Below are 19,727 nucleotides of genomic sequence, written 5' to 3'. Positions count from 1 at the left end.
AACCAAGAGTCATTCAAGTAAAAGAATTACTCAACTTAAAGTGACTTAGAGGCCCTGGCCAGTTTGGCTCAGTGGTTAGAGCTCCAGAGAGACCCGGGTTCGGTTCCTGCTAAGGGCATGTACTTTGGTTGCAGTTTGTCCCCAGCCTTGGATGGTCGTGTGGGTGGCAGCCACTCAATGTGTCCCTTTCACATCGATGTTTCTCTCTCTCTCTCTCTCTGTGTGTGTGTGTGTGTCTCTCTCTCCCCCCCGCTCTATCTGAACAAAAAAATGGAAAAATGTCCTCGGGTGAAGATTAAAAATAATAATAAAAAAAATAAAGTGACTTAGAGTTTTGTTTTAATTTAGATACATGCTCCCTTTAATTATGCTTTTATCCGCATTATCCCTAACTATTAAAAAAAAAAAAAAAAGTACTTTTTTCCCTTTGGTTTTTTCCATTTAGAAATTTTTCATTCTCTTTACAAAATAAATGTAACCTTTAAAATTTTAAAAAGATGAACAGAAAACCAGAGAACAGATAGATCCAAGAACACGTATTTATTTATTTAATTACTCAGTTTTTTGTACCACCCATTCTGGATTGTAGATGGTACATGCACACCCCCTAGCGGGGAATCTATTCCCCAATAGAAATTTCACAAGGAACTTCCATGGAAAACTTAATAAATGAGTATCTTCCAGCAGAACATTTCTTCAGCATCCACTACAGCTATTTGGAGTATGAACTGTGTGTGAGGCATGGTTAGTTACCGTGGCTATTATTTACATAGTTTTTAAGTTTGGAGCTCAATATCGTTTCTGGTTAATAGTATAATAAATTGGCTAAAATTCTGTCTTGGCAAAATCTTGTCACATTTTTTTATGTTGTATAAGTCTGATGTTAACACTGGCCCTGGCAGGAGTCAGTGTTAGCCATGGTTACCAATTCTGACAAGTCTACCCTAAAATTCTCAAAATTCTTCTCCATACACAAAAATAAGTCACTTCCTGATGATGTGCCATTTTTAAGCACCATTTCCAAAAGATTTAGTCAAGTCGAAATTCTCAACAATACAAATAGCTTTTATATATTTACTTGATTATCAGCTGCAATAAAAAAAAATACTAGAGATCATTTAGTTTTTTATATAATATATCCTAGAAGTTCTAAGCTATATTCTCAAGATACTGAGTAATAGAAATTATAGTTACTATGTTTGCAAACAAATCTAGTTTCTGTTTAGGACCTATTCTTTCTCTTGCCTCAATATATATTCCTTGTAAAAAGTATTAGTTGCCTGAGCAATTTGTTTTTCACTTAATATGCAACATTTTTTTAAAAAATATGCAACAATTTTTTTTTTTTTATCCTCACCCGAGGATATTTTTCCATTTTTTGTACAGATAGAGTGGGAGGGAGAGAGAGGAAGGGAGAGAGAGAGAGAAACATCGATGTGAAGGGACACATCGAGTGGCTGCCACCCGCATGACCAACCAGGGCCGGGGACAAACTGCAACCGAAGCACGTGCCCTTAGCAGGAACCGAACCCGGGTCTCTCAGGACCGCAGGCCGACGCTCTAACCGCTGAGCCAAACTGGCCAGGGCAAAAATATGCAACAATTTTAAGACCACATTACTGTGAGGATTAATTTTACCTATCAAGTTGACTGGTTCATGAGGTGTCCAAATATTTGATCAAACATTATTCTGGGTGTGTGAATAAGGTTTCTTCTGAATGAAGTTAATGTTTGCACCAGTAGACTGAGTAAAGCAGATTAATCTCCCTAGTATGGGTGGCTTTCATCCAATCACTTGAAGGCCTGAGTAAAACGAAAGAGCAGACCCTTCTTCCAGTAAGGCAGGATTCCTCCTAACTGACTGCCTTCAAGCTAGGACAATGGTTTTTTCCTGTCATTGGACTCAAATGGAAATATCAGCTCTTCCTGGGTCTTGAGCCTGCCTGTCTTCAGACTAGAACTGTACCATCGGCTCTGCTGCGTCTACAGCTTGCCAGCTGCAGATCTTGAAACTTGTCAGGCTCCATAGTCATGAGAGCCAATTCCTTTTTAAAAATAAATTTTTCTCTCTCTCGTGTTTATTTTTGTATATATATTCTCTTAGTTCTGTTTGGAGAACCCTGACTAATACAGTCACTTATTTTACTTGCATTAAAAAGACAACCCTGCGGCAAATCAATGTTCTCTCTCATCGATGTTTCTCTCTCTCTCTCCCTCTACCTCTCTTCTCTCTATAAAAATTAATAAAGGAAAAAAAAATTTATTTCTTTTAATTAAAAAAAAGAAAAACCAACCCTGTGGAAATTTTAGTTCTTTTCTTTCCATTCATTAAGTTTATCATCACCCATCTTTTCCATATACCGGTGATAGTTATGTCTTTGATTTTTTTCATTAATCATGTCTTAAGCTGCATTCTTTTCTCAGACATACATTGTGTCTTAGAAAGGTATCTTTTATTTTCATGATGCTGATTTTTATACAAGTTTTATCCATCTGTCTTTTATTTTCAAACTTTTTATAGAATCATAGGGATAAAAAATGTTCACTTTCATATTAATTGCACTTAAAAAAAAAACTAACATTGCAAGCAGGGATGCACCACCCCAGCTCAGAAAATGAACTGGTCCTCATGGTATCAGGTCAGTAATGGGAGTTTCTGGGGGAAGGCAAGATGAGGGAGGAATTATTGAGAGAAGCTTCCTGGATTGGAGATATCCTAAGGAACTCCTTTAGAGTTCTAGCTTTAGCAATGAACTCCTCTAGAATGTTCTATCAGAGCCTCTGGGGAAAGTTGAGCAGGTAGCTTACTGCACCAATTTACCAGGCATGTGGTGGAGAGGGTTAAATGTAAGTCTGCCTGGAGGAAGAGCATCTCAATGCATCATCATTGGGAAGAAGAGAGAGATACAGTCATCCCTCTTTTATTACGGTTAATCCATGCCAGACTCTAGCGGTTGCACCTGGCGTTGAAGGATTCCTGGGTGCTCGAATACATAGGCCTACAATCCATACGTACAGTAATTTTCATTGCAATTGTAATACAGGGCTGTGTAATTGACTCAGACAATGAAGCACGCGCTGTATCATATTCACGGTCTCGGTCAACTTTTTAATGAATATATTTGAGACAACTGCGATAGGGTGAAGCCGGGAAAGGCGAAGTGGCGAGGGACAACTGTAATCTGTTTGAGTTGCTGATATACCATGCCAGTGCACAACATGCACAGCTCAGTGATTTGGGACCATGTGTTTAGGTAACTGAATATGCCTAACCATGCTGCAGTTGTGTAGATGTGGGTATGAAGGTGAACAATAGCTCCTGGGTTCAATAATTAAATCTGAAACTTTTGACTGAGTCCTACTTTGTGCCAGATCTGAATACACTCCAGACCTCTGTGTCTTAATCCTTCTCGATTTCATGCATCAAAATTTAGTTCAAGCATTACGTCCTCCAGAAGTCACTCTTTATCCTCTATAAATCTCTTAAAATACCCCCTCAATCTGGGAGAGAAGGCCCTGTCATATGCTCTCGACACACCTGTGCAAATCATGTTTTATTTTATTACTATTTTTGCAGATAGAGTGGGAGGGAGGGAGAGAGAGAGAGAGAGAAACATCAATGTGATAGAGCCACATCGACTGGTTGCCTTCATGTCACACCACCTGACCAGGGCTGGGGACGAACCACAACCAAGGTACGTGCCCTTGACTGGAATCGAACCTGAGCCTCATTGGCCCTCATTGGCAGACGTTCTAACCACTAACCAACAGGCCAGGGCGTAAGTTATGTTTTAATACTGCTTTCTGGTCTTGCTCCATCTCAGCTGCCAGAGGACAGGAACCCAGTGGAGTGTGTCTTGGCCCACCCAGGAAAGGTGACACAAATGAAAAGAGGATAAGGGCAAAGACTAATCCAGAGTGCACTGACTTTTATGGGCCAGCCCGAGAAAGGTACTCAGGGAGACTGAGATGGGCTCAAAGGTTGCTTTGGATGCCAAAACCCATCCTCTCTTTCTAAGCTTCCCAAGGAAGAGGCAATGCTGCAAGAACCATCCTCTCTGAGCCCAGGACTCCTCCTTGATATAAAAGAAAGAACACATCTCTCATTAGCTGGTTTTGAGAATGAAATTAGATAATGAATATAAAATACTTAAAGTAATTATACAGTACTATTACTTTCCAGACAGAAATGTCCAGAGCCTTGCTGCCTTGCTACCCGCCCAGCCAACATCTGCCCCTCTTCTCTGTTCCCTATTCTGTCTTATCATTTCTCTCTGCCCACTTCCCCTTCCCTCTTCCACTTCCTTTCCCTTCCTCTCCTGCCCTACTTCCTCTCCCTCCAGCACTCCATTCTCTTCTTCCTTTTCCTCCTCCTCCCTCCCTCCTCCCTTCACATCCTCCAACTGTCCTCTCTGCTTGCTTTGCCCACGGAACTGTTAACAAAGTGAGAACTGAACCAAACTGCCTGAATCTACATGTGCTTCTACCATGATCATTTAAGCCGTAGATTTTGCAGATGTAAAATGCATTTATTGCAAAAGAAAAAGAAAAATCCTAAAAAACAACAAAAAAGTACTTAACTCACAGTTGCATTGAAATTTAAATAAGGTATGTAGATAAGTACTCAGCACATTGACCAGCTCTCTGTAAAGTGCTCAATGAATGTTGGCGCCATTTTAATAACCCTTATAAAGGAGTTCCTGGTATCATTTTTCAACTAGTGGGCTGAGAATTGCCCTGTTAACCAAAGATATGAAACTCTATCCTCAGTTGCAACTTTACTGACCAATCAGAGCTGCGCCGTAACAACCAATCAGAACGTATGATTCTGACCAATAGGTTCCATGCTACTTGGACCAATGGAACTGTGTAAATCTGTATTCCTAATCTGCAAAAATAGAGACCAATCAGGGACCAGGGCAGGTACTGTCTGTATGTAAGTGGGTCTCCCCTTTATCTCAAGGGAGGCCCACAAAGGGGAGGCCCACTTTCCATTTCCTCTGGAGGCTGGGTTTCCCGTTTGCAAACTGTACTTTAGTAAAATTTATCCTTTACCTGGTAGACTGGGATTCCTGTTGTCACTGAATTGGTGGCAGCGAACTTTTGTTGACACCACTTTGAACATTTATCTACTGGAAAACTGGAAAATATTTCAATTTCGTTCCTCTTTTATCAAACCTGTCTTTTGCCACGCCAGTGTTGGAGCTCACCGTGCATCCTCGGAAGAGCCCTGCCACCTTGTGGTTGCAGACGTTAAGTGTGATGGAAAGCAGCGTGCGACGTCACAGCCAGTTCTGATTGGGCGGAAAAGACCGCTTGCTGTTCTCAGGCAGTAGTCCTCTTTGGAGGTCTTAAGGTCGGAGTCCCCCTCTTCCCGATAAGCTCATTTTGAACAAAGGCATGGACTTTAAGGGAAGAAAAGAAAAACGGATTATTTATGTCTTTTAAAAAAGCATTTCTAGCTTTTAGCGAGAGTTACTGGTGCATGGTAGGCACTCAATAAATACTGTGTTCTTAACATTTCTAAAGAATCACTTTATACACCATTTAATAGGAGAAATGGTGGGAGGTTTGCATTTCTCCTGGGGAAACCAAAAATTATCATTCAGAAGAACACAAAGAAGGAGTAAAGTGGGTCTGTTTGTTGGTTTTGACACACTAATTTTTGCTGGTACTTGAAGGCGAGGCAAGTGACTGCTTACGTAAACTACAAGTCCCAGCATGCCTCAGGGGGCGGGCCCAGCGGTTGCGCAGACGGGCGCGCGGGTGGTCATGTGACTTCAGCATGGCGGTGTTTGCAGATTTGGACCTGCGAGCCGGCTCCGATCCGAAGGCGCTTCGCGGGCTCGTGGAAAACGCCGCTCACCGTGAGTCGCTCTGGCTTCGCGGTCCACCGTGCCTGCCAAGCCTCGCTGCCCCTCAGACTGTCGGGCCGCGTTTGGGAGGGACTTGGCGAGGCTGGGACTCGTTCGGGTCTCTGGGGTGCCCCTGGAAGCTGATGGCTCCCATGGTGTTGCTCGGATCCCGATCGCGGGAAATTCAAAGGCACTGGGGAGCTATTAGCCAGTCCAGCTTCTTCTGCCCTGCAGATTGAGGAAACTGAGGCCGTGAGAAGGTGGAGGATTTGTATAGGGCCCCACAGCTGAAGGATGGTAGAAGCCAGGGCTTCCAAATGCAATCTCCTATGCTCGTGCCTTTAATGTCAACACTTGCCTGCCACTTAACGACAGTGTCAGGAGCAAATGCGGGAAGCAGATGCACAAACGAGGAGTACTGTGGAGCCCGGAGAAGGGGGAGGGACATGAGTGTTGGAATAATATTTGGCATAATATTTATAGGAAGGGTAGATAGAAGAAGATATATTGGGGGGAGGGGGACAACATGGCCAAAATGCTGGAAGGGTGCTCATATTTGAATCCAATTAATGCGAAAGCCCAGAGACATAAAAACCTGTTTTAATTATTGGAACTAATCATGACTGCTGTTTTCTTCCTTAGTTGTGGAGCTAGAAGAGTTTAAAGAGCTTTATGCAGGAAGATCCATTCCTCAGTTCTCAGCTCTGAGAGCTGGTAGTGATACTTTAAAGAGATGGCGCCAGGAAAAATCGCACCTTGGCAAAGTGGATTACACCATTTCTTCTTGTCCTCTTTATGAAGTATCTGTAGAGAAATGACTTTCTCTTTCCATTGCAGCCACTAATTAGCATTGTCTCTGAGAATACTATTCGCGATACTATTTATGATGGTTTCTTTAAAATTAATTTTTCTGGGTGTAATTTGTGTTGTATTACCTCCTCAACGAAGCTTTTCCTGGTGCCTTCCCTTACTGAATGAATCATGACATTCTTTAGAGAGGGGCCATGTCTTTCTATTCATTCTTTTTATTTATTTTTTGTGCTCAGTACAGTCACTCAGCAGCCCTGGTACATGGTGGTTACTGTTAATGCTAATGGAATAAATTAGTAAAGCTATAATGATTTGTTTAGAAAATTACCCCAATTTAAAATATGCTTGAAGGATATATGGTAAAGTGTGTATACATTGTTACCCAGTGTGTACAGTTAAAATTACATGAGAAGTCATGTGACAGAAAGTCACTCCAATTTATAAGTCAAAGGTAAAAAGGACTGCTGTTTGGTGAGTGGGAATTTTCAAAGAATAGAGAAGATAGAGCCCTGGTTCTTAGTTTATGATGTGATGTAAGAAACCAATGATATGCTTCAGAAATATGCTATATAAATAAAAGTTACACCAGAGACTGATTGGGGAAATAATCCTAAGATGCCAGATGAGTAAACTAGGAAAAGTTTGTGGAGTAATTGAATCTAGTTGACATTTCTGAAGGATAGTAGTGACATTGTTTAGTAGCTAAAAGGGTATCCCAAGTGGATATAATAAGAAAGCTTAAAGTAGACTTGGGAGTATGGTAAAGAAGAATGGTGGTGAGGGTGGTGGTGGTGAAAGTTGGTTGATTTGACTGAGTGAAAGGTGAAGCACAAAGTACTGTACAGGCAAATTTCTCTTTTATCTTTTGGTTTTTCTGTATTCTCAACACTTAGCACACGGCCTGTCAAGTAATGGATACTCAATAAATATTTGAGTGAGGAAGGAAATTGGACAAACTGATGAGAGTGAGGACCACTATTTTGGCACTAATATGCATTATGTTTTCATATCCTGTCATTGCCCTCCCACCCCCACTCCTCCCGCTGGTGTTAAAATAACTTAAAGATAGAAGTCATGATTTAGACATATTTTTGGTAGTCTAAATGCCCAGAACAGTGATCTGTGTTGAGGCTGAAAGAGAAAAAAAAAAAAAAATGCCTAAGAATGAAGATGATGCTGAAAAAGTATAAAGTTGATGGGATGAAAATGAAAAAAAGAAACATGAAAGAGAATGGTAGCTGGAAAGAAGACGCACAGAGTTTAAGATGTATCGTATCATATTAACATATCACAGAGGTCAAACAAAGTCTTAACTATGTGCCAGCCACTGCTCGAAAACACCCAATGTGTATTATCTCATTTAATTCTCATGTCAGGTGCATGATGTGTTCTGTTATCACCATTTTGACAGACGAAGAACTGAAACTTGTGAGTGGTGATGCTTAGATTTGAAAGCAGGTAGTCTGACACCAGAGCCCCATACCCATACCACTATGTAAAGTTCCTCCTAGTCTTGACATCTAGAAGTGAGATGGGCGTATATGTAAAAGAAAGAGAATGTTTAGTGGCCAAAAGTGTATTTAAGAAGAATGCTCAATTTTTTCTTTTCAGTTGGCTATTCAGTTGTTGCCATCAATCACGTTGTTGAATTTAAGGAAAAGAAACAGGTAAAGTACACTTTCTGAACTTAATCATATCCAGTTTTTATAATTAATTATTTTTATGTAGGTAATATGGAACCTACAGATAATCACATTTTCTCAAAAAATTTTTAAAATGCACTCTTTGGCCCTGGCCAGTTTGGCTCAGAGGTTAGAGCATCAGCCTGCAGTTCGGAGAGACCCAGGTTCGGTTCGTGCTAAGGGCACATACCTCAGTTGCAGTTTGTCCCCGGCCCTGGTTGGGTTGTGCGGGTGGCAGCCACTCGATGTGTCCCTTTCACGTCGATGTTTCTCTCTCTCTTTTTCTTCCTCTCTCTCCCTCCCACTCTATCTGAACAAAAAAATGGAAAAATATCCTCAGGTGAGGATTTAAAAAAATAAAATAAATGCACTCTTTGCACTATTCTTATTTTATAATAGTGGAGTTGATGCATATTTGTGCAAATGTTTTTTTGTACTGTGAGGATTCTTAAAGTTGATTTGATGTTAATTCACTTTCAATAAAGTCACTTTTTTTAAAAAGTGCATTGTTATTGTTATAATCACAATATTTAATTGTTTTAACTGTCACGTACTTCTTAACATAAACATATTAGTAAATATGTTTATTTATATTAGTAAATATATGTATTTCTCTTCGGGCCAACAACTGTACCTTACAGATTATTTCAGTCTAAAAACTACTTTTCATCCTTCCTATTCATGTTTGCAGCTGCTTCTCTGCTCTTCAGCTTTCTTCAGTTTTTTTAAGAAAAAGGCTAATTTAGTGTTTTTGAATACTAGAAATTAGCTTTCTTTTTTAAATTATCTTTTCTGCAACCCTCCTAAGTTTCCCATTATGCTTTGTCCCATTAACATGTACAATCAAAGGTGACTGTTTATTGTTTGTTGTAGGAAATTGAAAAGCCAGTAGCCGTTTCAGAACTCTTTACAACTTTGCCAATTGTACAGGTGGGTGTTTTATTGTTTAAGAAGCAAAATACCTTTTCGTTCAGTGTGAACACACCCAATGACATGCATGGTTCTCTACCCTGAGCTGCCCCTTCCTCCATCTACAAGTCTTACCTTTCCATCGAGACTCAGCTCTTCCGTGGAACATTCTCCTACTATCAATTCCATACTTCTTTGGTAATCTTCTCTCCTGAAGTCCTGCAAACTTTAAATGGTCTCATTGTGAAGGTTAACATACATCTTTTTTCTCTAGCTCTAGTATGGATTCCTTGAGAATGAAGACTAAGTTTTACTGATCTTTACTACCCGTTTTGCTGGTGTCATTTAATGAACACTTCCACTGGTGAAGAGGAAAATCAGTCATTTGTATTTTGTGCTTTTTGATGGCATGTTTTTGATTGTAGGGAAAATCAAGACCGATAAAAATTTTAACTAGACTGACAATTATTGTTTCGGATCCATCTCACTGCAATGTTTTGGTAAGTTAATTATCTTTCTTCTCTTTTTGGGCTTGTAAGTTGTATTGGTTCATGTTGAAAGTGTTGTTTTCCAACTCACCCTATTCTTACACTCCTACCCCCAGTGAATGATGTCTGCCTGCTCTCCCTGTCCTCAGAATTCACATAATATAGAAGAATCTCTTCTTCTCATGGCACATGTAGAGGATACCACAGTATGTGAGTTCTTTGAAAACTGTTAGTCATTGAACTCACATGAACCAGACATAAGGTGGATGCTGGGGATATTGCTGTGAATAATACAGACACAGTCCTTTTATTTTTTATTTTTAAATCCTCACCCAAGGACATGGTTAGAGAGAGGAAGTGGGGGAGAGAGAGAGAGAAACATCAATATGAGGGAGAAGCATCAGTTGGTTGCCTTCTGTATGTGTCCCGACTAGGGTTCGAACCTGCAATCCAGGCATGTATCCTGACAAGCTTTTGGTGCACAGGACAATGCTCAACCAACTAAGCCACCTCCAGCTGGGCCAGACACAACCCTTTTTTTTAATGTATGTATGTATGTATGTATTTATTTTGAGATAGAGTGTGGGGGGGGGGGAGAAAGAGAAACATCGATGTGAGAGAGACATCCATTGGCCACCTTCTGCATGACCTGGACCAGAGCCGGATATCAAACTGCAGCCGAGGTATGTGCCCTTGACCACAATCGAACCTGTGACTCTTTAGTCCACGGGCCAATGCTCAAACCACTGAGCCAAACCAGCCACAGCAAGACACAATCCTTTTATATCTGCGAGAAATATCTAATAAAGGTGGAGGTAGTAAATAAAGGATGCTCTGGGAACCAGTTTAAGGAAGTTGATGTTCAAAGTGGGGCCAGAAAAATCAGTGAGTGTTATACAGGTGCTGCATGAGGGAGAGAGTGTTCTCATAGACAGGATGGATTATGCAGAGGTCCTGAAGCTAAGGAAACAGGATGTGTTCTGGGAAATGAAACACTACCACTAGGGTTGAGCCTACGGAGCTGGCTAACCTGGGATGAGGCTAGGGAGGTTGGTCTGGGTGAGCATCGACAGGAAAGCCATTGGTTACCATAGCAAAAACCATGTTTATAGAAATGATATGGATGTGAGAAAATGCAATCACTGTGTGCTGCTGACTTTGCTTGAGAATTTGACACCATGGGGGAACAGAAGGCATAATGTTGGTGGATGAGAACCTGCTGTGTAGATTCTGTTTGTTAGCAGGGAGAGACTTGACTATACCTGCTGATGATGAGAAGGAGCTAGTGGAGAAGAGAAAACGTGAGATCCCTGAGAAAGTAAGCTGTTTTTAGCTAGAGTAGACTCCTCTATCATAGAACAGGCGTTAACAAGCAAAGGCTAGCCTCCTTTATAGCAATTAGTATTGCTGCCCTGGCCAGTTTGGCTCAGTGGTCAGAGCATCGACTGGCAGACAAAAGAGTTGCAGGTTTGATTCCAGTCAAGGGCACATGCCTTGGTTGTGGTTTGGGCCCTGGCCCTGGTCAAGGTCGTGCGGGAGGCAACCAATTGATGTGTCTCTCTCACATTGATGTCTCCCCCCCCCCCCCCCCCACACACACACTCTATCTGAAGATAGATGGGAAAATGTCCTCGGGTGAGGATTTAAAAAAAAACAATTAGCATTGCTAAAGTTCTAGAAAACCAATTGTGGTATATATACAGCTACAAAGCAGTCTTCAGGTTTTATAAGCCCAGTTAGACATAAATGGAACTGATTTTTTTTTTATACGTTACAGAGACTTTTGTTTACTCTTGTTATCGTGAACTTCATGGCCCCTTTGTATCCCCTTCCCAAGTGGGAGTGGGTAAGCAGAGGGCAGAGAATCCTGGACCCTGGCTTTCTCTAAAACCTGGAGCCTGCCCTGTCTCAGCACAGGTCTGCCCAGCAGGTCCTCTTACCTGCTTAAACACAGCACCTGCTGCTGCTTTTAAACCCTCCTCTGTCCTGCTCTACTTTTTATTATGCCTTTTCTTTTTACAAAATAAGAGGCTGTGTTGCCCTGGCTGGTTTGGCTCAGCGGTTAGAGCATCGGCCTGCGGTCCAGAGAGACCCAGATTCGGTTCTCACTAAGGGCTCGTACCTCGGTTGCAGTTTGTTGGGGTCATGTGGGTGGCAGCCAGTCGATGTGTGTCTCTCACATCGATGTTTCTCTCTTTCTGTTCCTTCCTCTCTGCCTCTCACTCTATCTGAAGATGAATGCAAAAATGTCCTCGGGTGAGGATTAAAAAAAAAAAGAGGCTGTAAACATTTAGAAGGTGCCAACAAGCAAAGAAGAAATATTACACATTCCATCATTCAGAGATTATATATTCGAAGACATATTTTTTCAGTCTTTTCACACACATACACATACAATATAAGTTTGATATTATCTTTTTTAAATAGTAATTCTTTATTTTTAACTGATATATTTCTCTCTTTCTATCCTTGGATTCTCCGGTATTTTCCTACACACCTAGCAGTTTAATTTCTGTTTAACAGTATTCTCATTATAAATCTAATTGTCTCAGACTTAGTCAAGTGTATTTCTTGTCTCCCAACAAAACTGGGAATTCCATGAAGGGCAGACATGCCTTAAATGATTTTGTACCCCTAGAGTCCTGCACACAGCAGATAGTCAGTGTCTGGCAGACTCCTCTGCTAGTTTATAAAAGCAAGGGCCATCTAAGAGTTTTGTATCTCAAACACAATGTTTGATATATGGTTAAAGTGTAACAGTGTAGGAAGGAAGGTGGAAGGTTGTTGAAATGGATATTGGTATCTAAATTCTCGTGTGCTTAGAAAGCTTCTTTGCCAACATAAAAAACAAAGCAAAAATGTCAGTGGTATATGAGGTGTGCAGCCAGGCCACTGGGCAGAATTCCATGAGTATTGTTTTTGATACTATATGATAAAATTCTTTTCATTACTAGAGAGCAACTTCTTCGAGGGTCCGGCTGTATGATATTGTTGCAGTTTTTCCAAAGACAGAAAAACTTTTTCATGTAAGTAACAAATTAAGTAAAAGAAAACAATGTTTATTTATTTTTTTTTTTTAAGAAGTCTGATTGTTATGCCTTTGTAGGTGATCTGTTCTGCCCTCCCTGGAAACTTTTAGGATTTTTCATTTATGGCTCTGGAATTTCACAGGGTGTATTTAGGTGGCATATGTGGTTTTGTTTCTCCTCCTGGACATTTGATAGGCTCAGATTTGAACGGCCCATCACGTTTTCTTCTCTTTCTTTATCTCTGCTTCATTCATTCATTCATCTTTGGAAATGTCTATTAGTCAGTGTTGGTCCCTCTCTTTGCAGCTTTAATATCACTCCAATTTCTGCCCTTCTTGCTATATGCTGCTGCCCGTTAGTGAAGAAAGGTATGAGGTTCTATTGTGTCATAAAAGTTCTTACTTCTGTCTGATCTTTCTCCAGTGCATGGTCTGAGGTGTGGTCCATATGCTAAGATCATGTCAGGCCTCGGACTTCTAGAAATTCTCTAAAATCAGTCATCTGCTGATACTATCCCCCTCCTGATCTGAGAGTCTATGAATTTCATTTCTTTTGTACTTTTAAAATTGCCGTTTTTGTTATTTTTTTCAAGAGGGAAAGTTGTGTATCCAGTATGCTCATTTTTATCAACTTGAGACAGAACATACGGGGCATTTCATATGATTACAGCAAAGGAAAAATAACACCTGTAATAAAGTTTTTCAGAAATATGTTTTACATTGTAAAATGAGATATAAATACTTTTAGAAAGTTCTGAATGTTATCTTTGGGTTCCAAAAAGTGTCCATCTTCAAAAAGTATATTCACCAATGGGATAGTGCGTGGGGGGAAATAAGACTGGTCTTTGATGGTTTAATTTTACAGCATAGTTCATTTTTAGGCAAAATCTGTTCTAAAATTATAGGAAGATTTTACCCATGTTTGTCCAGTAGATGGAGCTGTTGACAAAGGAGACTGATGTGTGGTGACTTCAGTTTTCAAGGCATATGATTAATTCTTAAATGTGTATATTGTGGCAGGAGAACAGCACAACTTATCTATGAATAACTTTTCTCTTTGATGACTTCCTTCATAAAATGTTCAAGTATAGTAGTTTTCAATTTTGTTTCAAAAAAAGGGGAGGTCAGTAGAAGGTAGTGGTTCTTAGTCATCAGAGACCCCTGTGGAACTTTTTAAAATCAGGGGTGTTCAGCCCCCACCACTAGAGATTCTGATTCAGTAGGTTTTGGATCGAGTCTGGGTATCTGTTTGTTTCAAGTTCCACAGGAGATTCTGATTCATTAATGGAGCCTTGGTGTACAGTATGAGGAGCATGGGCAGTTCCCAGATATGTTAAGTAGTAACTTAGTTTTTTAAAAATATTTTTTCTTTATTGATTTTAGATAGAGAGGGAGATAGAAACATCAATGGGAGAACATCAGTTGGCTGCCTCCTGCATGTCCCCCACTGGGGGGTTGGGCCCACAACCTGGGTATGTGCCCTGACCAGGAGTTGAACCAGCGACCTCTTGGTGCATGGGTCGACGCTCAACTATTGAGCCACACCAGCCAGGCATAACTTAGTTTTGTTATTAAGTAGCAACTCAGTTATGTTGTACACTAAAAGTTGGTAACATACCAATGTTCATACTACATTTTTTTCAAAGTTGATTTCTAAGAGCATATAACTTACATTTTCATAGCCATTTACTAGTGTTTAGAGAAACAAACAGAACTCTTAAAACATGACATTTATACAATCTTCCAAAGACTTACATATTTTTTACCTTTAACACAACATTCCCGGGGGATAATTGGGACACATATTTCTTACTCTCCCGATTTCATAGAAGAGAAAACCTGAGGCTCAGGCTAAGTGATCTGCTTCTTGTCACATGGGTAGTATGTAGTAGAGCTAGGACTTTCGGGTTTTAGAGTACATTATAATTCCATACAGCAATTTTAGTTGTTTATCTTTTTTTTTTCTGACTATTCAAATTTTTTAAAATAAACACATGCTTGAAACAGAAGTATTCTGGAAGAGGGAAGAAAACTATATAATTTACACAGTATTTGAACTTGATTGTACAGACATATTCAAAAAAATTACATAAAAACAGTTTTTAAAATTGGAACAACTTCCTCTTATCTGTCCAATTCTGACCCATTCTCTAAGACTCAAAGTTAGTGCTCTACCTGTTTTCTATAGAAAAGCAATTTAAATAAAGCTTTTAAAAGTATATCATGGTCTGGAATCAGGTGAAATGCAAACAGTTTGTGGTTTAAGACGTTGTATCCTGTAATTGATTTTATTTTTTGGTTTGAAAGTTGATTGATTTAACAGGTGTAGATATGATATTCTGAAACCAAGGTCTCTAAGATGAGTCATAAAAGCATGCACACACACACATGTTAGCAATTAGCAGTATAAAATCTAACCACCTTCAGTTGCATTGTTTCCATGGGAAATAGCATACTCTTTTCCACTCAGAGTGTCTGGAAGATGTCTCGTAGATAAACCCTTCCTCTGCATAGCTACCCCAGGGAATAAGGCAAAGATGAAAGGTTGTGAGGCGAGTCCACTGGGCAGGGCTTCTTGGTGTGGGGGTGGGCTGGGGTGGAATGTGGCAGAGAGTTTCAGAGAAGCTTCAGGAGCTTCTGTGTTAGTTATTCCCATTTAAGAGTTAAAGTGACTGGACAGGGTGAGGTGAACTCAGGTTATTTAGTCCAGTGGCTTCCAAACAACTTAGATTGTGCACCCTGTTAATTCAAAAAAAATATTGAGGCCTCACCCCCAATATATGTATGTTTATTTTCTTTTTATAATCCCCACTGAAGGATATTTTTCCATTTATCTTCAGATAGAGTGGGAGGGGCAACGGGGGGGGGAAGAGAGAGAGAGACAGAGAGAGAGAGAGAGAGAGAGAGAGAGAGAAAGAAACATTGATGCAAGAGAGACATATCAGTTGGCTGCCTCCTGCAGGACCCTAACCAGGGCTGGGGATGAACCACACCGAGATAATGTGCCCTTGACTGGAATTGAACCTGTGACTCTTTGGTCCACAGGTCAATGCTCTAACCACTGAGCAACCGGCCGGGGCTGTATGCTTATTTTCTTATAAATTATTTGCATATTTTATTATAACAGTGTGCTTCAAAAGGTAATATACACACACAAAGCAAAAGTTTTAAGAGAGTGAATTAAAAATAAATGGAAATAAAAGTTGTATTTGCTTCCTGCTTCCAAAGTCCTTAAAGAGTACTGTTGTTGAGTGTGCTACCAATACCTCAGGCTCCGGGAAAAGGGGCGGTTTTTCAGGACAGTGCTTCTGGCTCCCCCAGCTTCAAAATTGCTGGGGACGTTTGTTAAAATGAGGATGATTCAGCCCTACTTCTGAATTTATCACTAAGAGTGGGGTTGATAATCCCCATTTTTAATAAATTCTTCAGGGCAGTTTTCTGGTTTTGCTTTTTTTTTAAAACACACTTTAGATTGAGAGGTACTGTTTATGGGCATTTCTCTTTTATCAGGGTAAGCTTGACGTTCCCTTTGCATAATATTTATTATAAAATACCGAGATAATGTTAACCTGACGTCCATTTTGAACCCCTGTCCTCCTGTTCCCCTTGTTTTAAGTGTATGAGTATATATGTGCATTTTTTGAGAATGCTCTTTCCACCCTGGCCGGTTTGGCTCAGTGGTTAGAGCGTTGGCCTGCGGTCCGGAGAGACCTGGGTTCGGTTCCCACTAAGGGCATGTACCTCGGTTGTGGTTTGTCCCCGGCCCTGGTTGGGTCGTGCGGGTGGCAGCCACTCGATGTGTCCCTTTCACGTCGATGTTTCTCTTTCTTCCTCTCTCTCCCTCCCACTTTATCTGAACAAAAAATGGAAAAATGTCCTCAGGTGAGGATAAAAATAAAAAAGAATACTCTTTCCTTAAATCCTCATAGGAAACCTTGGCCAAAAAAGAAAGTTAAGAACAACTGGTATGAATTCATATACAACCTGCCAAAACCACTATAATGAGATTCGTAATCATTAATATTCTTTGGATATAGTCTTTTTTAATGATTTAGAAAGTATTTTATTTTAATGTGAACAACACTCTTATTTTATAGTTATCTAAATGTATCAATTGAACATGTGGATTAATAGAAAGCTAAGGAGCAAATGAATTCTTCAGTTTGAGACATTTTAAGTTGGAGGCTTCAGAGGGAGCCAAGTGGAGCTGCCCTTTGTTACTGAAAGTGTATTGTAATGCATGCACTTAAACCAACGCGGTAGTTAATTAGCCAGTTATATAGGATAGGGAAAAAAGGACCAGTGCATAAGTGAAAAGGAGCCCAATTTAACTTAAGTCTGGGGAAGAATGTTTAGCAGGCCTTTAAAAAAAAAAAGAATCAGCCCTGGCCAGTTTGACTCAGTGGTTAGAGCGTCAGCCCACAGACCAAAGAGTCTTGGGTTCAATTCTGGTCAAGGGCACATACCATGGTTGCAGTTTGGTCCCCGGACCTAGTCGGGGTCCAGCGGGAAGCAACCAATTGATGTGTCTCTCTCACATCGATGTTTCCTCTCTCTCTCTCCCCCTCCCTCCCTCCCACTCTACCTGAAGATAAATGGAAAAAAAAATCTTCAGGTGAGGGTTTACAAAAAAATTAATCAGCTTTTTTTAATGAAAAATAATTTCTGCTCATGATAATAACTTCAAACAGTACAAATAGGTAATCATTGAAAAGTATATTTTTCTCCCACCTAAAACTTCCTCTCCTTTTCTCCAGAGCCAAGCACTGCTACCAGTTCTGTGTATCTTCTCAGAAATGTTGTTTACCTAGTCCTTCCCTCCTCCCCCCCTCTTATGTAACACCATGCTATTTTCACCCAACAGTGTATCTTGGAGAGCGTTCCCTGATGTCAGTTAGAGATATACCTCATTCTCTTTTAGGAATCAGCATATTCTACTGTATAAAGGGACTGTTTATAATTTATTTAAGTAAAATCGATGCATGTTTAATGGCTACTAGTCTTTTGTGATTGGTGTTTGCAGTTACTATCTTTGTACTAATATCCTTGAGCATTTGTAGAGTATGTAGCTATAGAATATATTTCTAGAGTCTGCAGGATACATTCCTGTAGGTGAAGTTGATGGTGTGTACACTTCAAATTTTGATACCTATTACTGAAGTACTTTCCGAGACCTTGTACTGATGTAAGGGTCCTGTGAGTGCCTGTGTGTTCATTCCTGTGTCAGCAGTGTATTCCTGAACTTTTTGATCTTTGCCATTCTGATAGAGTGGTGAACAGAAGCTGAACTTGTATTGTCTACTATTCAGAGCTTCTCTTCATCCATTCTTATTACATTTTCAATGACTCTTTTATGAGTTGGACAGCTGTAGCGGTTGGGATGGGGAAGATTTTTAATGAGCCAAGTGTTTCTGCCAAAACAGCATTACTTCCCAGGCTTACTAAGTTACTAGGACTGTCTTAAAGCCAGGGAGCCCGGGAGCCTGAGTATGGGGGTAGGAGTGACCAAGAAGGAATCTCTGTTATTACTCCTTCTTCCTTAGTCTGTCCTTTCCCTTGGTCCCTGCCACTGTGTTGGTTTGTCAGCAGAGCCACCTGGCCGTTTGAATTTGTTCATCGATTCTGCTTATGCCAGTATTGTGAATATGTCTTGTTTTTAATACAGTATAAAACGGCCAATTCTCTTCATCACTGTAGATCAAATGAGGCAAAATCAGAGCCAGATATGCATCTTCTAGCAGTGTCTTTTGGCCTGTACTCTTAAGCTAGTAACCTTTTCCTAAATGTATTTTCCTTCCCTGATTTTCCTTTTATCCTGATGTTCTTATCTGTTTATCTTGCATGCAGCTTTTGTAAGCAGTTTGAAATCTCCTTTGTATGTAAATGCAGGATATTGGTCTATAAGCAAAAATTAGGACACAGGTCAGGGAAATTAAAAGCTGAAAGATGCATTCAGTATCATTTGATTTGTAACAGCTCTGTTGTGACCACATATGGAGATTGTTGTCATCTGTATTTGAGCAAAATGCCATTGGTAGTGTCATGTTCTTGTTCCTTCAGCCGCTCAATAGACTGGCAGGAACCACAGGCCTGAGATAATTCCTAGCACAAAATTAAATGATTTGCAGAAAAAGTGGAGCATTTTGGCTTATTTTTTCTTGGATTTCAGACAGTTTTCCCTTTCTAGAGCAGTCTAACCTTCCACAAACCGAGCCTGTCTTACCAACCCATTCTTACATAGCAGACCCTGAATCAGAGGGTCTCTGGGTCCTGTCTGTTAAGGGTCTGTGGACATGTCATACTGCTTCAGCCAGATTACAGTTAAACTGTTCAAACCAAACCTGAAGGAATGGCTAACCACTGACTTTGTATTTCATCAGGTGTATTTCAACACAGAACCATCATAACACCTTTGGAGTGAGCAGTATCTGTTTATATTTCTTTATGTCAGGATTGACCTTATTTCCCATTCTTAACGTGCGAATTTCCCTTCTGGCTTTCCCTTATTTTTTTATTTATTTTTTTAATGTCTGATCTCATTTATTTGTTACTCTTAGAAAATCTGATTTTTGACAGGACTCAGACTTAGAGATAGAAGCTACTTCTCTTTGCATTCTGTTCCTGGTGATTATCTTTGGCCTCCTTCTTCTCTTAGCCAAAAGGTTAGGGTATTTTTCAGCCTCTTCCTTGTTTTATTTTTAGTACATTGTTTCTTCAGAGCAATACGCCCATGTTTGTATTGCAGGATGCTTGGAGTAATAAGATGCTGAATCCTGGGTGCTGTGGTCTGAGGTTTCTTACCTTCTGTACTTAGGGGCGTTCTCACTACATACTGGCAGGCATCATCTTTTTTTGGGAGATTGAAAAGTTTGTAGTTTGTGAATTCTGCTAGTTCTTTTGGGCCCCAGGGGACAAGGCACAGTAGTGTCAGTGAGACCAGGGGTGGCTTTCTTCC

The 19,727-nt window shown here is 40.3% G+C and overlaps 1 protein-coding gene across 2 annotated transcripts in view; it reads left to right on the top strand.

Annotated features, from left to right (window-relative positions):
• Window positions 1-5,779: 5,779 nt before the first annotated feature.
• Window positions 5,780-19,727, top strand: part of RPP30 (ribonuclease P/MRP subunit p30) — a 30,210-nt gene continuing 16,262 nt past the window's right edge. For both annotated transcript variants that reach the window (XM_036265960.1, XM_036265961.1), the window contains exons 1-5: window positions 5,780-5,867; window positions 8,277-8,332; window positions 9,221-9,277; window positions 9,682-9,756; window positions 12,699-12,770. In XM_036265960.1, the coding sequence (XP_036121853.1) occupies window positions 5,786-5,867; window positions 8,277-8,332; window positions 9,221-9,277; window positions 9,682-9,756; window positions 12,699-12,770 (342 nt within the window). In that variant the 5' untranslated portion in view covers window positions 5,780-5,785. The remainder of the gene's footprint in view (window positions 5,868-8,276; window positions 8,333-9,220; window positions 9,278-9,681; window positions 9,757-12,698; window positions 12,771-19,727) is intronic.

The sequence above is a fragment of the Molossus molossus genome, unplaced genomic scaffold (assembly GCF_014108415.1).
Source record: "Molossus molossus isolate mMolMol1 unplaced genomic scaffold, mMolMol1.p scaffold_m16_p_17, whole genome shotgun sequence".
In the NCBI taxonomy this organism is placed as follows: domain Eukaryota; kingdom Metazoa; phylum Chordata; class Mammalia; order Chiroptera; family Molossidae; genus Molossus; species Molossus molossus.
The sequence above is the reverse complement of the archived record's forward strand: the minus strand, read 5'-3'. Positions and strand labels throughout refer to the sequence as shown.